Here is a 26474-nt window from a genome sequence, read left to right on the forward strand (position 1 = left end):
TTTCAGCTAGGTCTTTACGGTTTGTGTATTAAAGCTTTTTTTTAAACTACGAATTCAATTCTGTGTGTACAACTTAAAATGTTGCTACTTTTTTAAAGCCAGCTTTTCCTGTTTCTTTTTTCTTTCACAAATACAAATCCTCGTCTGTGTCTCATTTTGTTAGTACCCACAGTGTTGAGAATTCCACTGTGGCTAGAAAGAAATCGTTTAATGTGAGCTGGTGCAGAGCAGCAGGCAAAGACAGTGTGACACAATGACCCGGTGCCAAAGAGTGTAAATCTGGCACAGCGTCTGCCATCACACCACATTATGATTAACAACAGACCGCAGAGCAGCAGACAGCATGATCCGTTTTTTTTCTCCTCTATGCTAGCATTCATATCTGCTATTTTAATGGACGATGTGCTGCAAATTTTTTACAGCCACAATAAACAAATGTTTCAAGCATCTGCGATGTCTACAAACCCAAATGTGGTCAAGGTGAACACAGCTTTTACAGCTTTAATAACGGTTTCAAGCATCCACCGCGATGTGTGCAATCCCAAATAGAAATACAGACATCCAGGGTTTAAAATCCACTTAAAACGGCTTGAAGGAAATCAGAGGACGCGCACACAGGCGCCTTGGTTTCTGCTGTACAGGATACAAAGCAGCCCGGCTCCAAATTTGGCAACGTGGCATAAAAAGGATGTCAGATAAGTCAGCTGCCAGCACGTCTGTAGGGATTATTTTTAGTTGTACTATTTAGTAGAGGATCGAAGAAAAAGTTTGTCCCCCACCTCTGTTCCCGAGTTTCACACGGGGCTGTTTGCACTGGGAATCTTCTTCCAGTTGACATGGCCCAGCCCGGCGAGCTGCCCTTCCTCGCACCCTCGGTGCACTGTCAACATCCCAGGGTCAGCACCTTACCAAGCGCCTGCCTATGCACACACTTAACTTCCTGTTTACTCTAAATGCTACAAGCCCCACTGGACACCAATAGACGTATTACTGTCTAAGAAGAATCTTGTCTCATACAGTCTAACATGCATGCTTAAATATGTACACACACAATTTTATATAGCCTATATTTTATCAATTGTAAAATATGAGAGAGTGGCAAAGTGAAAAAAATAAATATTTGGCAGGAAAAAATGTGAGCATACGTTTCAGGGTTTGAACACATGGCTTAGCCCTGGCAAGGGAGATAATGGAAAACCCTGTAGGGGGTCAAAGTACAGTAGAGTGTAAGCTTCCTGTTATTGCATGTCATTGTAATTGTTTTTAATTATTTACTCGTCTTTGTATTTCATGTATTTAACCAAAATGAAATAATAATACATCAAAACTTGTTATACTAAATAAAATATATTCTAAAATAAAACATATTTTCAGCCCCCACGAGAGCAAAATGAATATCTCAACAAGGCCATTCGTGTGCATGCTATATATTTAGTTTGAAGAATATCCTTCCATAGCTGTGTTTTGACAACTTGACTTAAGTTACGAGTTACCTTCGGGAAATCTCTTTTTAATCAAATGCATACATATATGAGTAAACACTGGCCTGACAAGGAGCTGAGAAAGAATGAAAGGCTTGTTCTTCGATGGGGTGGAGTGTTTTTGTGTGTGTGCAGGGGAACAACCGTCCTTGGCTCCTTATATTTCTCATTCATCTCTCACATCACATGGATGACTGGCACTAACTGAAAACACACACACACACACACACACACACACACACACACACACACACACACACACACACAGTCTAGGTTCTGTGACCAGCAGTTCAGGTTCAGAGAGCTGCCTTACACACAGCAAGAAAAAGACAAAGGCAAAGTGGTACACCGATTGTAAACCACATTTTTGCCAGTTTATTGAGGAAAAACCTGTATTTTTGTTTTCTGAAATTAAACCCAGTCCTGAACTACATACCTAAAGCGCACACAGAGTATTTACCAGTAAGTTGTTTAACCCTCGTTCGAGTAGTTTATTTGATTAAAGTGACGGCTTATACCCTGTTTGTACAGTTTGCGACCTAGCCTATCTTTTGATAGTGTTTAACACCGTGCTGCTGTTCCAAAATGTCCGCGCCCAGCGCACGAAATGGCCAAACTTTAATAGAGTACTGTAAGTAACACGCTGTTTACCCGCAGTTTAATGCACAAGACAACGTTTTGCACAGGTTATTCTGGTTCGCAATGGAACATATGTGTCGCTGTTTGTGCATTTCGCTGCCAGTGTACACTCATTTATACACTTCTGAGATTGCAACCATCCACTCCTGTTCCGAGCCCAGCAGCTACCACGTGATGTTTTCGCAAGCTGTATCTGTTGTTAATAGAGCAAACGCTCAAAACAACCATAAAAACATTCCCGCTGGGGCAAGTTTTTATGAATGGCATTTTTCCTTCCTCGACTTTCCCCTTTTTTTGTGAATGAAAAACAACTGGAAACGTACTAGGGAAAGCCCTTGGGACTCTCAAGCCGCGATTGGCTGAAAGGACGCAAGCTCCGCCTTCGGTCGATAAACCTGAAATTTGATTGGTCGGAATGCGCAGAGAGGTTTCATTCATAAGGAAGGACAAAGAGAAGAAATTTGAGCTCTTGAAAGAGAAAACCCACCAATCAAAATCCCTCCGACAAAGCGAACATCCGACAGCAAGAAAAAGCAAGTTAAAGTCAGCAGTTTGATTTAAGAAAAGCCATTTTTTTCACATGGCTACACATCTGCTGTATATGCCAAACATAATATTTAAACACACTACATGCGCACTAATTTTAGATATAGCAGAAAAGAATAATAACAGTTATAATAATAATAATAATAATACTAATAATAAAGAGTTACATTGTGTCTGAAATATAAATATTACAATCTTCACCGATCCTGCAGTGAAACTAGTTAGAATACACAAATGATTATGATAAGCTGAATTAATTTAAACAAATACCTTTTTACATTGCATATCAGCACTGGAACCTAACATAAAGCAATAGAGTTTGAATTTCGATCACTTCAGGCCAGTGATGAAGAACACAACTCACTACACAAGCATTATCCGATAGCGGACGTGGCATAGGCTATACACAAGTTTGTTGTCAGATATACGTTTAAAATGTTTTCACCCCACAAAATCCATTGTAAACTCTTTAGACAATAGCGCCTTGCCTCAAATGAAGCAAAGGACAGGTCTCGAGCTGTCCAGACTGTGATTTAGCGGGGAGAGGAGTGTGTGTTTATACGCACGCTGGTGGTTTTTTTTGTGAATGGAGCTCATTACGTATGCAGCCTTCTCGCGCTCCATTCACAAACTACTGCTGCTGCCTCCGTCCGTCTTCCTTCCCCTCTCAGTCTGCGTGGATCTCATTAAAACACAGCCTAAATGACCACAAACGGTTAAGGCATGGATTATAAGATGGATGGATATCTGGACCAGCAAGTGCCTTATACTTTAGCTAACGTGAGTATGGCTTTATTCACTTCAAAGCTTCGTTGCGCTTCATGCGGGGATGTCGTGCCGTTTCTCTGTCGTCGTTGCATGTGATTTGTTTTAAGCAAGCGCCGCCGCGCCGAAAACTCTTCTCGGTTTGGGCAGAAACCCGAGTAAAACTGTCGCAACCGGTCTACTAAATATTCGTTATTCGTAATATGCTCCATGTGTTGGACGTTGCGCTCAAAAGGTAAAGTTTAATCCTTACAGCAAACGCTATTCTCAAATCTCAATTCTCAATTCTTACTTAAAAGGAAATCAAAACTTCCCTTTTCGGGATGCTTGGATTTTTAGTATTTGCTGCTGTAGGAAGCAATGCAGTGAATTCAGTTTTAATGTGGAATAGGCATGATCGCACACTACAGCCTATGGCAAAAAAAAAAAAAGTACTTAGTCTTGACAGTATCCTGCATTTTTGTACCTTGTCATGGTGCATTGTAACAATGATCTTTTAAATGTTTCTTTTAAAATGGTTTAGGTTGTTAATAGCGGGTTTTTAACATAAATATATATCCTTGTTGTTCTGAAGATGCGCTCTAATTGTTTGAGTATGTTTTTTTTAGTTACATAATGTAGTTTCTTTTTTGTAGAGGTCGCAAGGAAATGGGCCCCTAAATAGACTGTTGATGGCGACAAAAAGGAAATACATGGACACCGAATTACCCCCTCAGGAATCTGAAGGTAAAGTAGCAAGCAAGTTTTAAAAAAATTTCATATATTTTGTAGATAGTGTCTATTTTCAGTCCGGTATCTCGGAAGAGGCTCATTTTGCGAGCTATTTTACCAAGATCTGACTGTAGTCTATGTCAGAACAATTTTTCTGGTGAACAGATGAACAAAAAAGGAAATAAATATTTGAAGCTTGCGCGGAATAATCGATCGGTGTGATAATGATTTATGTTTCTTTTCAGATCTCTTTCAGGATTTAAGCCAACTTCAGGAGACATGGCTCACCGAAGGTATGCGCCTTTTCTAAGCATGCATTGTGTGTCTATATTGCAATAAATATGTCCCTCTAGTGGCAGTGAGCAAGGAAATGTCACAGGAGGACATGCTATAGCAAGTTCACATTGCTTGGGGAGATTTACAAAACAAAACAATAGAAAGATTCAGACCGAGGTGGCTCATTTGCTTAATAAGGCAACACAGCTGCTAGAAATAATTCATGTTTTCATTTGAGAAATTGAATAGGTGTGATAGCCCAATACAGTATTTAAGGCCTGCATTTAAGGTTATTTTTCGCTGTACGTCGGGGCAATGATTGTGTCAACGTATATGTGCCGCTTTTGTACAAAAACGCCTTGATTGCACAACGCTGCTGGTTACATTTTATTCGGAAAGTCCTGACAAAGGCTCTTAAAGCCTGTACACCCAGGCAAAGCAAACAAACAGCATCAAAGCTTGACAGTCAGGAGGCAAATAGTTGAAATGAACCCTGCCAGAAACAATTTACTGTGTACATGTCAGAGTGTGGAGAACACAAAGGCTGCTCTCAATGAGACCGGGTGGCTGGAACCCCACTGTTTTGAATGAATTATACATCTGTCCCATTGCAAACCCATATGTATATTTTAAGCTAAAAAAGCTATATGACATAAATGCTCTTTTTATAAATGAAACAATAAGCAGCGATTTTGTCCACTTATAGCTTATATTATACAAAATGCATAATTTTATTTTATGTTTTATCAGAAATTAAAACCTAAAGCCTGGTTGTAACTGCATGCAGTTAAGATGACATATGGCAAGTACGACATGCATTATCTTCAGATAGCACCTAGGAGTCTTAAATTCGATGAATAAATTAAAGGAAGCAACACAATAATATTTATAACATTACTTACAATTATTCAATGAATTGCGTCATAATCAGAGCAGAACTACAAGCTATTATTATGCAGCGTTAAACTGTGAACTTCACACATCAGTGAGGACACAGGGAAAGCAATGACCATAAAACAGAAACAATAGAGAGCCATCCCTGATTCCACGGCAAGTACACAGGTGGAGTAGTGCAGACACTTGAAGTTTGAACAGCGATTTTAGTGTTTTCAGAGAAGAAATAAAGCAAGAAGTAACTTTATTGCTCACACACACACTTGCTCTTTAAAAGCAGCCTCATTTTTCCTGTCCGTGAACTTTTCTTTCTTCTTTTCGGAGGCAATGGCTTATAATTAGGTAGTTATGATGAGTAATTCACCATATTGTTAAAACAGACACCGCTGCGGGGATTTTGCACTTAAAAGGCTAGGATATAACATAGAAGGGGGCCAAGAGTTGTTAATAGAAAAGCTTGTCCAGTCATGTGAGTATTCTTTACATTTTAAGACAGACCTTCTGGCTCCTCCCAGGATCTGCCGAACTAAAAAAAAAAAGTCATTCAGGTTCCCTCAAAGAAAAAGGAAACATGTCTCCATGCTTGCACAGACAAACTTTGGTCTTGTGCTGACTTGCATTTCAAAGCCCTTGACAAGATGTTCCTGGAAGCTCACTGACTTGAAACAAACTCAGACACACACACACACACAGACTCCCACAGACATTCACAAACACACGGTCTGGTGGGACTATGTATGTATGCATGTAGACTTAGAGAGATCGCGTTGGCTTCCATCAGCTCTAAAAAGCTTGAGGGACACACTTTAACTTATATATTTTTTTTATCTGTCTAAAAATCGCATGTGCTCTTTTTCAAAAAAGTTGAAACACGTCTGAATGATTTATTGCTTGATCTGGTGGGCCAAAAATTGGCTTCAGCTTTGACTCATGAAAACAGCCTTACTAATCCTCCTCGGGGCAGAAACAAAAAAAAACTTAAATGACTCTAATATAATTACAGTATAGCAACAGGATAAGAGCAGCATCTATGAAATTAATGTAATTTCTTTGAGCATGCTCAAAAGGGCATCAGTACGGTTTCCGTCACACAGGAAGTGCCAGATTAATGTTAAAGAGATGGATTTAATTCTCCCAATGTTCTGGTTTCTGTGTTTATGGACTACTGACAAAAAGAGAGAGAGAGAATATGTCCAAGAAAAAAGAAGTATGTTACAGTGTCACTGTTATATACGAACCCACATGACTAAGACTTACTGCATGCCAGTAATAAAAAAGAACAGTGGATAAAGGGGAAGAACCCAAGTTTCTTTTGCTTGTGCCTTCTTCTGAGTCATAAAATCATCAAAAGCTTTTAGGTCGAATTCATTATTATTTTTAATACAGATACAGTTTACATAGCATATGTATCAAATCCAGGCTTTAAGGGGAAATATTTTATGAAGCTTTGAGATGTTGGCGTGGAATAAATCTGAGAACTTAGTCTTACTTAGTCCAGAAAATGATAATTAGTAGAGAAAAAAACTATTTACCCATGACAGGAAATTCAAAGTTGCTGTGATCCATATGGATGTCTTTGTTCAAGGACAAGTCAATGTGGTTACATTTATTCTTAGTTAATTTATCAGCATTATAACAATGACTTATCAAGGCTTTTTGTCCAACTGTATTGAGTGGCAGTCCTTGGGATCATATTCCATTATTGAACCAGTCTGCAAATTTACAAATCCACAAAAAGCGAAGTCAGCAAATCCACACATTATTATTAATACCCTTTATGGGACATTATCGATTGTTACTGTACATTATTATGCAATCGGTATGTAAGACATATCTATTGCTGGTGTTTGTGTAGATTTCACCCAGCATGACCTTTAAAGACGAACGGTCTCAACAGAACCTTTCCACATTTAAATACCAGCGCTGTACGTAATGCCAAAAAAATTTGTCTTACAATCACGCTAATAGTTCGATATTAAAAAAGATCAAAGCTATAATTTCTTGGTCTGAGGCTCATTAAACTGCACTCTTCTTCTACTTTCCCTCAGTTGTTTTCTCTATTCATTCTCTTGGTCCCTTTCTCTTCTCAAACACTTATTGCATGACCTTAAAAGCCAGCGTTCAAAGACTTCAAAGCAAGTGATGAATTCCAGAGCACTTCAACAAGCAGAGCTGACCAACATTGTCTGAGAATGTCCGCTAGTTTTTTTTTTTCTGTGTGCGCAGAAAGAGACATTTCGTATTAATGCTACGCCGCTGCATTTGCTCTCTACTGAATCGTTTCTTATTCTGTTGAAACATGCTTACTGTGGATAAGCGAGGTAATTGGCTACATCAGCTCGAAAGACTGTAAATCCATCAGCAGGACCCAGCTAGAGTGTTGGTGATGGGTAGGGGGAGGACACCACTTCTTGTGGACTGACATTGATCACCCCTTATTATGTTTAAATAAGGCCTGTATGCGATACAGATGTGTGTAGGTGCCAGATGTGCCCCCTTAGTTTTTGAATAAAATTTCTATGCAACATTTTTAGCGTTTATAATTAGGTCGCAGGATTTATGTAGTGAAATCAACAATTTACATCCAATTGTGGTAACTCTAATATGCCCTTGAACATGCTAGAACCTGCACTTAAAAATGACTGGAGAAAAAAAAAAATAGAATGATTATATAATCAATTAAAATAAATAATACAAATAAAGAATAAAAAATAAATCTGTAATATTAGTATGAGTAAAGCTGACACAAAGTCATATATACAAGAGGAAGATATGCAAAACTACAAATACAAAAAGAAGGAGAGAGCAAATTTTGATACAAGAGTAATAATAGCCCAGCTACTGTTCATCTGATGGAATTCAGCAGTAATCAAGATATCTGCACACACACACTCAGTGGTGATATTGATCTGCTGCCCGTGGAAAAGTGCTGGCACATAGAAAAGTGGAGGTGAAGGTCACGGGCTGTCCAGAGGCAGTAACTCATGTTTCACTGGGATGATGAAGGTAGACACAGGCTAAGCTAATGGACGGCCCATCCCTTCATCAAATCACACTGTCCATTTAGACAATGTGTGCTCAAGAAAAATGACTTGGTTGTTAAAACATATTTTGAGTCTGATCTCTGAGTCAGCAGGGGCAGAAAGAAGCAAACACGGGAAAACATAAATCCAAACTACAATAAAATGTATTTTAACCCTCATGGTGCTTTGGGGGTCAGAGAGAGACCACATAAATAAAGTACCAGGTTATATTTACTATTTAAGGGACTCCAGACGAATGTAATCGAATGTAATTTATTCAGAAATATCTGCTTTATTATACTAAACTATAGTTATACATACATTCATTATAATAACTTTTTCTTTTTTTCTTTTTCTATTTTTAATTCATTTAAATTTTTTGCAATTGGACCCCAAACACAAACAGCACTTCTACAATCTGAAAACTGCTTTGTGATAAAACTTTAATAATATCTTCCCTGGTTAGAGGAACTTCATAAAAGAATCATTTGTTATAAATGCGTCATATATATGAATATATTGGTACATATTTTATTACATGCTTATTTTGACATTTTGGTGGTCTCTGCAGCTCAAGTTCCTGACAGCGATGAGCAGTTTGTTCCTGACTTCCACTCAGAGAACTGTAAGTACATCATTCCTTTTGATTTGTGATTTATGCACAAACATTAATGAACATGAAACCTGAGAGGGTGAGAAAGATGACAAAAACAAAAAGATAAAGAAGAGGAAGTAGGTTTGTCCGCCAATTATTTGTCCAAAAACTGACTGATTGACAAACCGCTGGAGGCTGAGGCGTGGAGGTTTTCAGACGAACAGTCCCGTTCTCAGGCTCTGCGTAACAGAAACGCATGATACGTGACCTACTACACTTACACTGACGTATTTGGATGTTCATACTAAAGAGCACCCTCCATTTGCATGTGCCTGAAAGACTCAATTGAGCAGCTAAGGAAGCCGGTAAAAGATCATTCAGCAGTCGAGCACAAAGATTTCCTTTTTGTGTCTGACAGAGGTGTAAATGGGAAAGCAAATTCCTGCGCCGCGCAACGCAAAGGGCGCCTTTTCAACCGCTTTCCTCGTTTTGTTGTGTCTCCTGTCAATGGCGTGCCGGGCTTTGTGGCATGCGCTCTGTAAACAGTTCCCCTTGAACCTTTTGTTACAGCCATTCACAACATATTGGGTTGGGCCTGTTATGGTGACAATTTTTTTAAGGGTTGCAAAGTTCACGGAATGAGTCATAGATCTTGTTTTTTTCAGTAACACGAACCGGGCCGTGGCTTGCTAAAAGACGGAATGTAGTAAACTTATGTGTGCAAACAGCTCCATAGTACCCCATTCTAGATCTGACCTCTAGTGACAGATGCTCCCCATAACATATTGTTCTTGTCTGTTGTGCAACAATGAGGGGGAGGAAGTGGAGATGAACTCTGGGGCAGGAAAGGGTCATGTCTACTTAACCCCATCAGGACATAACCAATCACCAGTGCTCTTTGCCATTGACAGCCTTTCCTAATACTCACAGAGTAGATGGGAGTTCAGGCTGACAGGCCTGTCACATTAGTTAAGTGGAGCAAAGCTTTGACTGACAGCAACACCCGCCCTTTCATTTAGATGTAATGGAGTAATAACTCACGAATTGAGGGCGCTCATTGAGAAAAAGCCTGGAGTTGACAAGGCGGCTATAAACATAAACATATTCTCCCATGTTTGTGGTCCTTATGGTGTGGGTCAGTTTATGCCACCATCTAAGATCCAAACACAGCCTCCTCTCTACTGGTACAAACTCACTCAGATTGTCGTGACATTCAGGTGAGTCAGATGTTTGGCTGAATCATGCCAGCATGTTACGTTTCATAACTGTCTCTTGGCCTTTTGTCTGTAAACACATGAGGGAAAACAAGATACATGGAGTCAAGTGTTCAGTTGTTTTGCCAGTCAAGTTGTTTCCCGTCTGGGCACGACCGTGAGTCTAAGACTCCGGGACGGAGCGGAATGCCAGATTAAAGAAATGGGGGAGGTGCTGGACATGCTGTTGTGCAACACCTGCACATCTGGCAAATCTATCCCCGTCCCTCTCGTTTTTCCACACTGAGAGTCTCCGTTTGGCGTAACTGTGACCTGTTTGTCATTATTAGCGATGGAACTGCATAGACTGTCATTCAGAACTTGGGATAGAAAAGTGAAGACGCCTAGTTTGGCCAGTCAGGGAATCATTAACCTGCTTTAAAATAACTCCTCTTGACTTTAAACTAGACGGTGCTGTAGAAAATGAATAGCCGAAGGTAATGAACCAGAACAAGAGATCCCAAAGCAAACGCAAAACTTCCCGTAAATTGTAAGAAATTAAAACTGGACGTTTATTATTAAGCAGTAAAAAATTAAATACTTCTGTTTTTTTTAAAAAATCTCTTTACAGTATTGATTAGCACAAGGAGATTTAGTCTCATTTGTAATAGGACTCAAAGAATAGGATTCTTTCTCCCATTCATGAAAATGCCCAAGAGCAGAACTAACTCCACCCTCATGGTTCCTTTTTCTGAATGGAGGTTTTAACCCCACCCCCATCCTGTTTCCCCTCCAACTGTACTAAAATGTGATAATTTAGGCTGCCTTTTCTCTCCCGTTCTCTCTGTCTCAATGCTGAGTGTTCCAAGATGTGAGTTAATCCTGCAAATGCTGTGTTGTGAGAGCCATTGTTTGGTTTTGTGCCTTGTTGTAATTATATAGGAAGTTGTGGCTATAAATCCAGCTCCAGAAAAGAGAAGTCTACAGGAAAAATAAAAAGAGCAGGAGAGATGAAAACACAAGAGATGTGCGAAGGGATTTCGGAATTTACAGTCTCAAGTCTGTTTGCACTTCCGTTAGTTCTCTCGACGTGTCTGATATATCACTGTCGTGTTCACCCCCTCGCCCCTCCTCAAACAAAATATGCAGCTCTACAGCTCTCAACTTTCCAAAATACAGCTGCTATGCAACAAAGTCTGCAAAAACATCCTCAAGAGTGCCAAAAATGTACAGAGACCAGTCATTCTACCCCGTAGAGGGGGCCAGGCTTTCCTCTTTCACTAACTTTTTGCAGTGGAACGAGCCACACGCGTACACACACACCGACACACGCGCACATTTAAGCCCCACATTTTTTATGAATGGGCTGGTTGTGAGGGACTGGCTGAGGCAGCACATTAAGAGAAAACGGAATCTCCATTCATGATTTGGACTGACTGAGAGCTGCGCTCAACACAGCCTTTACAGAGATGTTTTTCTCTACCTCTTCACTGTTTTTTTTTTTCAAACTCTTTCTCTTTTTTTGGTTGTTTTGCTCTTTCTTAGTCTCTCTTTCCAATCTTTGTTGCTTTTTCTTTGGCGTTTCTTTTTTTTTTCTTATTTTCTTTCTTTCTTTTTCACAGGTCTCTTTTGCTTGCTCTTTCTTTTAGCAAATTACAACATATAAGCATTGTATAACAAACTATGTCAATTAAAGTATTTTTTTAAACATTTCTCATTTCATGTTAGTTATATACAGCCCTGTTCAAAAGTTTGGAGTCGGTAAGATTTTTTTTTCAAAACATTACTTTTATTCAACAAGGATGCATTAAATACATAAAAAGGTCACTGTAAAGACATCTTCTCTTTTTTAAATAAATACTACTCTTTCGACCTGTTTATTCATAAAGAATCATAAAAAACATACACAGTTTCAAACAAATAAAATGAGCACTAAGCTGAACAAGCTGTTTTTAACTGTGTAATAATAATAAGAATTTGAATTTTCTTTGAGCAGAATTTTTTTTTTATGAAGGACACTAAAGGCTATAAAGTAATGGCTGCATAAAATCACATGAATTAAATTACATTTTACAATAAATACAGAAATTAACATAGAAAACAGTCATTTTAAATTGTAATAATATGTCATAAAATTACTCTTTTTTTCTGCAATTAACGCAGTCTTGGTAAACATAAAAAAACCTCTCAAAAACAAAGAAGTATAAATGTTAAAAAAAATATTCCGGGACTTTGTAACTATTGTGATAACTAAGGTTAACATTCAGTCTTGTTGGAAGGTTTTACCCTTCTTTCTAAACATTTATAAGAGGAACGTTTGTCGAAACCGGCAGTTGCAAAGTTTTAGGATGTTTTTGTCAGACTGTAAGTGCCAGTAAACAGCAGCTCAGACTCTTATGTAAAACATGAATTTGGACGCTTGTGCTCCGGTATGCTGTTGGAAGAAATTAGAACATCCTCTTTACAGGCTGAGGTATGGCTGCTGAGGCACTGAATGGACAGCAGTGTGTATTTTACTGCATCAGTGAGGACAGAAGCAGCGGGGCAAACACTCTAAACCTACCCAGGAAATTGCCTTTTCTCCCTCCTCTTTTCCTCCCTTCTCCTGCTGATAGAAAAGGAACTGAGGTGGGGGCTAATGATAACATAGAACATATGTAACATAACATGCGCGTGTCCGCACATATAAGAGACTTCCAGCGAACTGCGATAGACAGTGTTTGGAGACACGGAGTCTCTTCCAGCTAAATAGTGCAAGTCATCGCCGGTCTAAATCACTTAGTTCAGTCCATTGTTTCAGCATAGTCTCACGTCAGTTCTCCTGAAATGCAACGGGCCACGTCTCGTATTGAAAAAGCAATGATGGATCTATTGATCCAGGGTGATCTCAGGAGTAGATCAGGGAGCATCGGAAAAAAGCTTGAGTGTTTCTGTATCTCTCTCTGTATAATTAAGATATCGGCCCAGATGGGACTCGGTGAGACAAGTCTCAGTAGAAATGTATTTCTCACCGACTTGACAGAAATTCAATGAGCAGGTGTTATCTCCCATCTCTCTCCGCATTCTCTACAGTAGAGTTCATTATATAATTTCTGCAATGAGCAGAGAAATCAATATATGCATTAAACATTAAGAGCGGAGTGCGATATATTGAAGGCTGACGAATGTGAGGTTGAGAGTTTGATTACTCTTTCCACATGAACGCACGATAAAACACGATCACGTTGCGATGGATGACATCATTGTATTGCGTTGACAAATTGGTCTAGTTTTTCAAAAGTTAATCTTTTGGTAATGGCAAAATAGCTTAAGGATTCTTTTTTTAAAAGACAGATTGTGCATTTCTTCTATTGGCAAAGAATGTCATGTTGTTTCATCAGAAAAAATAATCCAATAATAAAGGGAAGTGATACCGTGTGGTTAACAGAAACAGGTCATATGCCATTCAGACCTAGTCTCCACACCCAATTACAACATGGCATTTAGTACATAAAAACACATTAAGCATTCAAAGTGTTTTCAAACAAAAGACGTGCTGAGAGCAAAAAATTCAGCTTCACACGAGACTGTCTGATCATTTCTATTTATCTTGTTATTCAAGTTAGCCAACAATTTTTGAGCTACCAATAGCCGTCTGAAACTCAAAGGGGAAGTCGCTGACGCTTAAAACTGACAGTCAAACCCAAGAGAGCAGAGTACCATTTTTATGGAAAACCCCTGCCCATTCACCATCCGAGAGAGGCCAGAATCTCCTTTTTTTGTTTGCGTTCTCTCTTTCATTCTGACCGTGTTGACATGGACACCACATGTCCGCCATGTGTTGCTGTACTGAGATGACAGCATTGTTTCAGCAAAACCTCTGGCTGAAAGAACAGTCCTTTCTATCATCCACGTCCCTCCCCGGACTTTCCACTGATCATTTCAGTGACGATAGATTTACAAAAGCTCCTCAAATCAGGAAAGAAAACCTTCTTTGATTCTTTTCTATTTAAACAAAAAAAAAAAGCCATGAAAGAAACCGCTCAAAAACAACTATCTTTGTAATGCTCACCAAACCATTGTACACACTACCAAATGTTTGGGTTCAGTAATACTTTCATTCAACAAGGACACATTAAACTTAATAATGTCAGTAAAGGTGTTTTTTATTTCAAATAAATGCTGTTCTTTTAAACTTTTTGTTTATAAAAAAATCATGAAAAAGGTCAGTTTCCACAAGAACATTAAGCAGCACAACTGTATCTAGAGTAATACTGTACTTCTGATCATTTAGCTTTGCTATCACAGGCACTACATTATTAAATTAATTCAAATAAAACATTGTCTTAATTGTAAAAATATTTCACAGTATTATTGATTTGATGGTGAGCATTTAGGACATTTAAAAAATCTGTATGATTGATTACAGCGTTTTGATTTTAATTACGTAAAACAGTATCAAATAACTAAACTAAACAAATATTTACCTAAAATCGTATAAATTTATTAAAAAATGAGGTAACTAAAAATATGTATGTATTGCCATGAGATCAGGCTGGCGTATCAATATCAGCTAGAATTGTTGCTGTAATATTTACAATAAGGGTTGTTTAACAAGAAAAATTGCATTTTTGACATTTGCAATTGGATTATTATAAGAGTGACTTTCTGTTTGGCAATCCTGTCACTTTTATTTCAATTAAACACCCGATGTGCATGTTATGACAGGCTGTACTTAAAACTAAACAAGCTTTGAGAGCCGTGTTAAGTGGGCTGCCCAAAATCAATACTGCCATTTCAACCTTTAAGCCATTTAGACATAATTGGCATCCTTGTTGTTCTTATTGATTTGTCACTGTTGGTCTCAAATGGCCAGTGGAACGCCAGGTGGCATCTCTTCACTCACTCTCAAGCAGACTGTTATCATAATCGAAAATCAGATTTTATCACAACATCAGCTCAAATATCAAACACTCCAATCACACCAGACTAACACAATAATCGTTTTAGTGTCTTTGCATAAAGACCTGTTCTGCTCAGGATTTGTGTTTTTTTATCTGGCAGACCGCAGCAGTCGTGTTCCTAGTAAGATATGATAGGTTTATACTCTTGAGATATTATTGCTCAAACTTTGGTTCACTGTACCTGTTGAGTTGATACGGCTGGCCTAAACTGTAGCTGTCATAAGATGAAAATTTCCAGGATGTGAGCCTGACATGAATATACAATACTGTCCAGATGATCAGTGGATTTATGGTTTAACTAAAAACAAAGCTGCCTTAACAGTGACTGAAAACTGGCTCACGATTTTAACAATTATTCAAACTAAATTGATGAGTGATTGCTTGTACCACTATTTCTTAGCATGATCTCCCAAAGCTCTCAGCTAAGGCCACCATACCTCCATCTGTCACAGCTGGTGGAGCTTTTTTTTTTTGTTTAGTGCAGGGGGTATCGGGGTCCTGAGATTTGTTTGTGGTGGGAGTTGACTGAATGGCCCTACATAATGATCCCCTACTTCCTAAAGCACTCAACCATGACCATCACCTTTCACCCCTTATCCTCTCCACTGAATCGTGCTATTTACATATGTAAAGTCCAGCTCCCACCTCTAGCCCAGCCTGTCTCTAAAAAGCTCATCCTGAATAGAGACGCTCTTGTCATTTAGGTACAATGCTCCTGGTTTTTCACACTTAGATGTAGCTTGAAGGGAGGTGTGAATGGTAAATGCACTTGTAGGTAAGGACGGCATTCTTTAAATCTGCAGTATATTTTATATAGGTTTATAGGCAGATTACGATCAGCAGAGATGTCAAACTCATTTTAGGTCAAAGACTGGCCTTTTTTTCTTTTCTTGCTGGTTAAAATGTCTGGAATAAACTTTATGCTGCCTTCATAACGGGATAAAAAAAGAAGGCGCGCAAAATGTATTCATTTCATTATTATTATTATTATTATTTTTAAATAATGCTGACAGCTGTATATTATACAGCTGTAAGTTCGTATACTTCATCACATGAAACCACATGTTCACGTTTACAAATCAAATATGTGATCCAAAATCTTTTACATTTTGGACAGGCCACCCTTTTTCTTTCCTCTGATCTACACCCTTTGAAGATAACAATAAAGCAGGCCTTCTTCCAGTGAAATAAAAAAAAAGATTAATTTCTCTTTAGTATTAGTCATTATAATAATATGACCTCTGGCCAGCTGTAATTCTTTTTTCTGATCACTGCCTATGTACTTCACAAGAGCAAAACCAAGGATATCAAAACACAGATGTTACATTACACACTTAGGTTCACAACCCCTATCCCCCCTTTTTCCTAAGAAACAAAATCTAAGAAATATGAGTTTCTTTAGAGAACAGTGATGTAACTTTCACTTGAATCGTAAAGAAAGAAAGCAGAAACTGAGAGCTTTGGGCAAATTGCACTAAATAAAGCACAAGAGCTTCCTTTATTGTCACATCACTGTTTACTCGACTGCCATCAGTCTGTAAACTCACGGAGATTTAACGACAGACGGATGTGTCTTGATAATGTTACACGTTCCTGAAGTGTTCCCCTGAAGTCCTCCATCCCATTTTAGAGTATTTGGAGTGAAATGATTAATTGCTTTAATAGAGCGGTTTTAGTGGTTCTATGTTCGTAATGAATTCGTAAAAGGACTTGCAGCCTTATTGATCAAACGAGCAGTCCATTATTAAAGCATAGCATTGATTTGAGACTTTAAATGTCAAATCTATAAATCTTGCATCTGCAGACTCGTTATATGTTTAAGAATCACCCGTTCTTTTCACATTTCATCTCTTTCTCTTTCGATTTGAGCATTGCCTTTGAGAGGGCAGGACTTGTGCCGCAGTGATACAGTATTGAAAGGCCTCCCCCCACCCTTTTTTTTTTTTTTTTTTTTCGCTTTTGTGAATGAAATATGCAATTACCTGGGCTTGGGTTTCAGCAGTGCCTGTTCTGTCAGGTCTGCGCCCACGACAATCAACACATAAACAGCCATAAACACAGAGCTGCTGCTTAGCTGGAAGAGCACAGCTGCTGCTGTTTACCCTGAGCGGCCCAGAAAAACATCCTGTACCGTGCCGTCTTTGAGCCGGGCTGCTCCCCTCCAATAATAAACAGCACTGTGGTTAAGACCCAGACCCCACGCATGCTGGGCGGCTCCTCTGCTACTCCTCAGCTAAATGCCAAAATCTTTAAAAGCTGGGCTGGAGAAACTGAAGAAACACACACACACACACACACACACACACACACACACACACACAAAAGTTCTTATGTAAATGACCAGCTGCTGATGTGTTTAGAAAAGGCTTACTCATTTAACCACAGCCATTGAATGTTTTTAGCAGTGCTTTAAAAGGCTTGAGGAAAAAAAGAAAAATGGAAATTTGAATTATGAATTATGAATCTAATGCACATTAATAATTAATCTTAAATTGGTAAGTCCACTTTTCAATATTGATTAATGGAAGTAACGTTTTCATGCTAGCGAATGTGTATGTCTATACTTGTTTATGATTTACTTTGAGTTAAATACTGACGTTTGCATGATCTATTGACCTCACTATTGCTAAGGACAAACCAATCCCATTAAAGTATTTGGAATACACGTGCATCTCTTTATTCTTGTTTGTATACTCTTGTTGTATTTTTAGTGCAGACAAAAGCCCTGTCATTTCGAGACTAGCTGGAATGCGTTCAATTAATAAACCTGTTTCTCTGTGTACCTCAGCAGTGGCATTCCACAGCCCGCCTGTGAAGATTAAGAAAGAGCCTCAGAGTCCCGGCTCAGACCCCAGCCAGTCTTGCAGTCACAAGCAGAGCTTCAGCTACCCCAATGGAGAGCAGTGCCTTTACGCCAGGTCAGTCAAAAACCGGATGCTGTTCCTTGATGCCTCTCGCTAGTATAGATGAAAGTACTTTCACGGCGTGAGCAGGTTTACTGTGTTCACCATTAGCCCTGTGCACACAGAAATTCGATTCTTAAAACACACATTTCACACTATAATGCAGGGTTATTCAAATCCGGCCCTGGGAGGTCACTGCCCTGCAGAGTTTTGGCCTGATTTAGTTCGAAATGACGTTACGCTGATTCGTTCTTCAGTTTCACTCGAAGTATATCAGGGCTGCAATCAAGGACACCTGAGCAAGCTAATCAAGGTCTTCAGAGTTACTAGAACTTAGGTGATTTCGATCTTGAGCTAGATTCTGCAGGTTATTTTATTAAATTACAGTGCCTGCAATAAGTGCCATAATCTCATATATCTCAAAAGTGTTTTTATGACCCTAAAAGTCATTTTGTAAAGATTTCAAATGATGCAATGGGTTTAATAGCATTCCATGGTGGAAAATATACTGAAAGATTTTTTAAATAAAAGGCAGACTTGTCTTGCTAAGGTTGATTAATTTAATATATTCACAGTGGGAAATTTACTAAATATTCCTGGAATATGGCCTTTACTTAATATCATAATTTTTGGCATAAAATAAAAATCTATAATTTTGACCCATACATGTATTTTTGGTTATTGCTGAAAATATACTCATGTAACAGTGTAAGATTGGTTTTGTAGTCAAGGGTCACAATTGTTTCAGGGTTTTTTTTCTACATTAATATAATATTTTTATTATGCATCCTTATAGTTAAAAAATCCACGTCTGCCTCAAATATAAAACAAAAATCCATACATATACTTTTCTGGTTTCATTGTGACCTTCATTTAAATAGAGAAAAAAAAATCTTAATAAAATATTAACAAAAATCTATTTCTGAGATGTTAAATATAAGTTTATAAACCATAGAAGATCTCATGCATATAGAACAGGAAAGAAATGCATTGTTGACTTTGAAAGCGTCTGTGTGCCCTGCAGTGCCTACGAGCAGAAGAGAGCAGCCGTGGCAGCAACAGCAGGAGGATCTAAGAGCTCTTGTCCCGGGACACCCATGTCTCCTATGCAGCATTACTCCCCAAAACCAACAGTGGGAACTCGGCCGGAGTCAGGGTACATGAATACACCCTCAGCCAGCCAGTCCCATGCTTGCCACAGCCACAGTTACTCCATGAACCCCAGGTAACAATAATGATAAAGAATGTGTAAACTTTCGATGCTTGTTATATCGGTATGGTTATCGGTCAAAAAACTAAAAATGCATATGAATATTTAATTGTGCAAGCTATAGGATACATATAAAGCATACTTGTGTTGCAACAGCATTTTTACGTGTCTATCTGCTAATCAAGGTCTTGTTTTCCCTCCCAGTTCCAGGTTCCCTTCCGCCTCTGCAGAGATGTGCCCACCATTCGCTTCCCAAGGCCAGGCCCTACAGCGCATGCATCCTGCCCATGCCACCGGAGGCGGAGGCGGTGGTTACCATCGGCAACACTCTGACCCCTGTCTGCCTTATCCTCCTCAGCAGAACTTCAAGCAGGAGTACATGGACCCTCTGTACGACCGAGCGGCCCACATGGCCGGGCCACAGCATCAGAGGTTTCCTCCTGCCCATATGATGGTGAAACAGGAACCCACTGACTACACATATGAACCTGGTACGTGACTCAAAAGACCATTGACACAAAGTGAATTGATTTGCTTTGAAGTGGTGTCTCATCTCCTCTTTTCCTGAAAAATCAAACCACATTAGGCCGCTAATGTAAACACTAAATTGCTCAACAAAACCAGAAAGAGATTCTATTTGTTCTTCTCCTCTTCCACATCCACTTTACAAAGATCTCAACAGTGTTTTCTGTACTTCTGCCCGCTCCTGCTCCTTCGCCCCTCCCTTTTCTGCCTGTGTTCTTTGAGAAGGAGGGAGGCATAGGAATTTCATTGAGAAAATGGAGGGCACTGGAAAGACTAGAATCCCCAGCGGAGCGCTCACGGGTGTAGGGTTGCAGCAGCGGCTTCCTTTTTCTGCAGGCAGATGAACTCATAATGGAAAAATGAGCGTAGCCTTGGTAACCCGAGCCCTGGCTTGGTCGAGAGGGTGGTGGTGGTGGTGGGGGGGGTTGTGTTGTAGCCGGGGGGCTCGGGCCATATAACTCACAACATAGGCGAACTCACCTCCTCCCGCTCGGCTTTTGCGAGTGACACAGGGTCGAAACACAACACCCCGCGCAGGTCCAACTTATCAGTGCTCTGTGAAAGACTACAAACAACAGTGATCTAGCAAACATGGATTAGCTTAAAAACTAAGTTACCATTTCACCCGATTCTTTTAAAAAAAGGAAGAAAAAAAGGAAGCACGGCCTTTTCAGGGTTCTTTCGTTCCCCTTTATTTGGCGCTACATGTCCAGTGTTGTTAACGTTAACTACAACTATTGAAATGATTAATAAACACTAGCATAATTGAAATAAAACACATAAATGTATATTATACAAATATTATATGTAGACTTAAAAAATAAAAATATTAATTAAAATGGACACATTAAAATGAAAAATGAGAAAATAAATATGAAAATAATACATACATTGTTATAAAACTGATGCTGCTTAGCTCAGATTCATACGTGCAGAAATGTGGCAACTTTGGATGAGATAGTCAGGAACAAAAGGATGTTTGTGTGAGGATAGAGTGCCCTATCTGAGGTGGAGTACAGCATGTTATCAGTAGATTCATCCCTGCCCAGGCCGATGGCTGCCGCTCCGCTACAGAACAAAAACAGAGAGAAATACAAGCTAACACCAGTGAGAAACTGTACAGACACTTTTGTACAACATGCAGAAGCGCCTTTAAATCTAAAGCCTAATAAATCAAAATAAAAATGATAACAACAAATAGTATTTTTTATTTTGATTATTAAATCACAAAGCTTGTGGTTTAAATAAATAAATATACGTGTGTTTGTTTACACTTGAGAAGTTCATGATTCAGTGTTTTCAGCGTCCTCAAAAAAAAAAAAATAAATCAGCGTGTGCTGTGACTTTAGGTCACATTCAAATGTTTTAGTAATTATTTTATGTTTAACCTTAATGATACCTGAAAGTGTATTATCATTATTAATATTATTATCATCATCATCATTATGTATAAAAACAATGAAATAGTTTCTCAATCGTGCAGCCCTAGGAAAAAGATCCCGTGACTGTTTCAGCAGAAAATAGAACTGAAAAAGTTCCAGTCCAACAGCTCTGTCAACAGTTACATTAATGAGCACTATGTATGAGAAAAGGGCTCTAGTCCCTCAGAGCTCTTTCTCCCCTGCGACCTCTTATCACGGCCTCTGCCACTGCATTCTCCAGCCATGAATCATGACTCCACCTCACAAACTTACCATTTCTCACTAATATTGTATAGAAGCAGAGAGAGGAGGAGCGGTAACCGTTATAAAGCTGATCGTGGCTTGCTGCAGTTCTGTGACTGTTTAAGATCCACTGCTCTTTACTGCCTAAAAATAAAGCTGCAGACAGGTGATATTATGACAAATGACTTTATGACAAATGGACCTTTTGTCCTTGCAGCACTCAGTGGCAGAGGTTATCAAATCTGCAGATGCACCAGCCTTACACCCTACAGAAATAGTGCCTAAAGAGGACCAACAATGATTAGCTCTGTTCTTAAACCTAGTGAGCTGCCTCGTCGCCGGCTACCTACATAGGCAGCATATCCTAACCACAACGTAACCTCATAAGGGAATAATTATGAATAGGCAGCAAAACAGGAGAGCAACTTGAAATTCGCTTCGATAGTGTTAACGGTAAAAAACTTACATTTACAAAGTGACTTACAAACGACAAAAAACGACAAAAGAGCAGTTTTACAAAAGTGCTATAACAAGTACGCATAGCAAGGAATCTTTAAGTTGTATAATTTGTATTATTCTTTAAGCAAAAAGAAAACCGACTGAATAGAAAAACAATGGAGCAAGCTTTTTTTTTAAATTGTGTAAGTAAAAAGAAAATTAATAGATGATATTGTGAATTTATTATATAAAAAAACAAGCAGTTAGTAAATTAAAATAGAATTAGAATAGCGATTGCAAAAATTAGAGGGTCAAATAAAGATGGAAGAGAAACTTTTTTGTAGATAAAAAAAATATGTATTTTTAAAAATCAACATTTGTGTCTTGGGTTTATTCAGTGTAGTCTGTTTGTGTAGAATATAAGAAATGCTGCCTCTCTGTTAGAAGGGAGCAAAACAGAAAAGATATCATTTAGCTTTTGCCCCGGTCCCTAAAATGCTTCATACGTAGCAAACTCACTGTGGGTTTCTGAACAAAGCGGTTGACATTTCACCAACAGGAAGCATAAATAAAGATTATCAGATCATTTGCACGCATCCATCACTGAGGGTCATGCGTTTGTCTTATCTCTACAGATGTGCCTGGTTGCCCCTCCATGTATCATCACAACGAGGGCTACCCCAACCCACAGCACAACAGTGAAGGTAAGGACACGGTTTGTCCATCTAGAACACGCAGCTCTAGCATAGTTCTAGAACGTGCATTTCACACACTCGCAGCATCAGGATTGGCCAGGACTGTGCGGTCACTGGCTAACCAGGCCAGAGGGTCTGTGTTTCTGTTGGCACGGACATTTGTTTCTCCCTTGCCTAAAGAATTCCAGGGTAAATATTACTACTGGAAAAGACGAGTATTTTTCCTGGAGTGAAGAAAAATAATCCTTCTCTCCGCTTGCTGCATTTGCCGCACCATTTTGGGTATTTTCAGTTGTTAGCTGATCTCTGTAATGAGCCATTAGATACAGAAAATTGAGCTCCTTGCTTCATAAGTGTACATAACCGAATCATAATAATCATCGAGAATGCTTGTTTCCCATAATAAGAATTCATAAATATTGATGGAAAAACAATTACCGAATTCATACATCTTTGAAAAGTCAAACAGGAAAACGCTTGTTATTATTAACGAGTAATATTAATACATTAGCACAATATAACTCAAGTGGATTGTCTTGGTATCCTCTTCAAACTTCTGATAATTCTCTTGTCCTGTCTTACCAGGTTACATGTTTGAAAATGATTCCCGTGTTGTTCCTGAGAAATTTGAAGGTAAGTCTCGCTTGTCCAAATAGGACAGATATTCATTTCAAAATATACAAACAGTCTGTTCAATTGCCAAGCTCTCACAATGAAATGCTACAACATACAAAAATGAGAAGCAAAATAAAACTGCGGGGCCCAAAAAGAGACCATTACTGAAAAAGTGTTTATTTAATTTTTTTTTACATTCCCATTTCAAATGAATTAAAATGAATATCTCATTATTTCTTTGTATTTAACTCGCCTCTCATACACTGAATGAACTCCACGAGTTTGTGTAAAGCCTGATTACTACATTCTCGAACATGATCGCAAAATAATTTTTCAACAGTTTCAAATTTTTCTCAAAAGGTCCTAAAATTTCAGCTTTAAAATCTCCGATATTCAGTGTGGTCTCCCCGCTCTATGATTATCCGCTAAGTCTGTCTTAGCTTGAATAAAAGGTTTTGAGATACGATCGCAATCTATAATTAAGGCACAATCTCTTTCCATGTGCTCAGGTGAGGTGAAGCAGGAAGGGGGCGGTGTGTTTCGCGAGGGCGCCCCCTATCAGCGCCGTGGCTCACTGCAGCTCTGGCAGTTTTTGGTGGCCCTTCTCGACGACCCCGGCAATGCGCACTTCATCGCGTGGACCGGCCGTGGCATGGAGTTCAAACTCATCGAGCCAGAGGAGGTAAAACTTGGGCTTTCAAGAGTTATCACGAAGCAAAATCCGTTTTTATATCCAGAAAACAGCAATTGATCATTCAAAGAACTAAGACAGTATGATTATTGGAAGGTCCAAATCAATTCAATGCAGTGTTTATCCAGCCTTCACAAACTATAGAGAGAATAAACAATGGGTTTCAGAGATTTGCTTGCGATCGGCTCACAGTTCCCCAGGGTCTCAGAACTCATCCACACGATGCCAGTTTTCCATTAGCTGCCATGCATTATTTACCCCACTTAACAGCATAGTGAAATAAAATGGAGAATGGCTCCATTACCAAATATTACAACCTTCCATTTCGCCGGAGTCTAAGCACACCACAGCGGTCGAGACGAGAGCGTTAACCTCCTATTGTCTGTGGTCAGTAGACGGCTAAATGGCATGACTCAGCAAACTATCATGCAGAGATGCATCCATCAGTTCTGCTCAAACCGTACGCATGAATCATTCATTACGGCCAAAGTTTTAGTATCGCAATTAAAGCGTACTGCTCTGTCGAACACCGAACAATCTGTTTCTCAAATGTCAGCAGGCGCACAAGTTTACTGGCCCAAAATGGAACAACAGTTTTTCTTTTTCTCAAGGGCCCTCAAGTCGGTCCTTGAAGTTTAGGATAAATAAGGATTTCCTCTAGAACCGACAACTAGCAGTTTGTGCTGTGCGCCGTGTGGTGTTTTGGTTAGGGTTTAGTGGTAATTTGGTTATATAAAAGGGAACTGCATTATTTTGCAGGGACTCGCCCTTCCTTTTCAAAGTCCAGTTACCGTTGTACAGTCACAAAGGACCTCTTGTGTTCAAATGAAGTCACTGCAGTACAGTCATTTCCCGTTCTTATGGTTTGTATTATGGCTTATTTTGACACTATAGGTGGCAAGACTCTGGGGGATGCAGAAGAACCGTCCAGCCATGAATTACGACAAACTGAGTCGTTCTTTGCGCTACTATTACGAGAAGGGAATTATGCAAAAGGTATTATTTTATTGCCTCCTATGCAATTGTTTTTCTTCACTTCAACCCAAGTTAGCTTGAGATTGACATTACTCTACATTTGGGGTCCCAGAGACTTCAAATATAGACTCAATTTAGACCATTTTGATTTCAAAATCTCAATTTTATCTTAGTAATGTTGTTTCTGTTCAGTCTGACACTAGCAAAACTATGTAGTACAGTATACATTTCAAATAGAATAATACAAAATTAAATCAAATTCAGGTAAGCATGTATTATATGAAAATTATTTGCTTTTATTTATAAACAAATATGAATTAATTTATCTAAACCATTCAACATATACAAAACAATGCAAATTTATTTCTTTATTTTTTACATATATATGCATTTAATGTGCCAAATCAACCATAAACAAACATATTTTTTATGGATGATGATTCATGATCCATCAACCTTATACTTCCATGTTAAGCATGTTTTGTGAGATGTTGAAAATAAGTTTGGGGTCCCAAACAGAACATGAGGGTTTGAATTTCTGATTTATTTATTTTTTCTCCAGGTGGCGGGTGAGCGTTATGTTTACAAATTCGTGTGTGAGCCAGAGGCTCTGATATCTTTGGCTTTTCCTGACAATCAGCGGCCAAGTCTGAAGGCAGAATTTGAACGCTACGTCAACGAGGAGGACACGGTGCCGCTGTCTCACCTCGATGAGGGGGCTTCTTACCCTCCCGAACCAGCTGCCACCAACATGGGTCCTCAGTCCTACTCCAAAGGCTACATGTACTAACGCCACCAACATTTTCCCATGTTCCCCATCCCAGTTTACTCCCCGCTGCACCTATTGCACATGCCCACCCCATCCACTTGTATATAAGGCTATGTTGTTGTTTTTTTTTTTTTTTTTTGTTGATTAAATTAATCTCATTAGGGACTCTGCATTCCTCTCACTTCCGAGGCCTATCTAATCTAAACACAGTACTGTGGTTCAAGAGATTGCTTAATAAAGACCCAATATTACTACTATACCACGTGAGCGGTCTCTTTTCTTTCTTATGCATTTTCATTTTTTTTCCTCCTTTGGATATGCCTTTTTGCCTTTAGATTTAGATGGGACAGTATTGGTCGACACGAAGCAAAGTGGATGAGAGAGACCGCAGAACATGAGATCCAGAGGGTGTGATTGAGATTCCAGAATTCTTCCATTTTATATCTGTAAACCTACCTATCTCCACCCCCTGGATGTGGATGTAACCTTGCTCACCAGTGAGGGGCTACTGGGCCCCCGAGGCCATCGGCGCAGACAACTGATATAGTTTACTAGAGAAAGCTATTAATTACTGAATGGCACGGTTCTATTTCTATAAACACTCTTTTTGCACAAAAGAGCTACACTAAAACACAATTTCCTAGCGTAAAGTGGACACTTATCACACATTCATGCGCAACGATCTATGAACTGTCTTAAATTAATATTTAATAAAAAGATATTATTATGCGATATTATCCGTTGTAAAACTTAAGCGATACAGATGTCTTTTACACTTTTTTGTTTGTTTGTTTGTAACACTGCATTTTTCTGAACATGTCCTGGCGTCTTTTGGAGAAGCGTGATAAATACGTTCTTAAGATATTGCGTTTATTTTGCGTTCCACTGGCCGGGTCCCCGGTTTATCAATAAAAAACGGTTTC

At 39.0% G+C, this 26474-nt stretch overlaps 1 protein-coding gene across 3 annotated transcripts; it reads left to right on the forward strand.

The window, feature by feature from the left end:
- Positions 1-3203: 3203 nt before the first annotated feature.
- On the forward strand, positions 3204-25810 carry etv4 (ETS variant transcription factor 4). 3 transcript variants are annotated; one of them, XM_043253033.1, is made up of 12 exons: positions 3204-3446; positions 4067-4157; positions 4388-4435; positions 8907-8960; positions 17858-17984; positions 18994-19194; positions 19384-19670; positions 22442-22510; positions 23087-23134; positions 23626-23798; positions 24702-24803; positions 25345-25810. In XM_043253033.1, the coding sequence occupies exons 1-12, from the start codon at positions 3390-3392 to the stop codon at positions 25570-25572; spliced, it is 1485 nt and encodes a 494-aa protein (XP_043108968.1). In that variant the 5' UTR covers positions 3204-3389; the 3' UTR covers positions 25573-25810. The 3 variants fall into 3 exon arrangements, with proteins under 3 accessions (XP_043108968.1, XP_043108967.1, XP_043108969.1); XM_043253032.1 differs by having other exon boundaries at positions 3206-3446; positions 17855-17984; XM_043253034.1 differs by lacking the exon at positions 3204-3446 and adding an exon at positions 3514-3666 and having other exon boundaries at positions 17855-17984.
- The last annotated feature ends 664 nt before the right edge of the window (positions 25811-26474 follow it).

This window comes from Puntigrus tetrazona, chromosome 12 (genome assembly GCF_018831695.1).
Source record: "Puntigrus tetrazona isolate hp1 chromosome 12, ASM1883169v1, whole genome shotgun sequence".
Taxonomy (NCBI): domain Eukaryota; kingdom Metazoa; phylum Chordata; class Actinopteri; order Cypriniformes; family Cyprinidae; genus Puntigrus; species Puntigrus tetrazona.

What these genes read in the sequence shown, in the direction of transcription:
- etv4 (XM_043253032.1), top strand. Translation starts at nt 3,390, where the DNA reads ATGGATTATAAGATGGATGGATATCTGGACCAGCAAGTGCCTTATACT. An exon ending in ACCCCCTCAGGAATCTGAAG is followed by an intron (nt 4,158 to 4,387) that starts GTAAAGTAGCAA and finishes GTTTCTTTTCAG; the next exon opens with ATCTCTTTCAGGATTTAAGC. An exon ending in TGACTTCCACTCAGAGAACT is followed by an intron (nt 8,961 to 17,854) that starts GTAAGTACATCA and finishes TGTGTACCTCAG; the next exon opens with CAGTGGCATTCCACAGCCCG.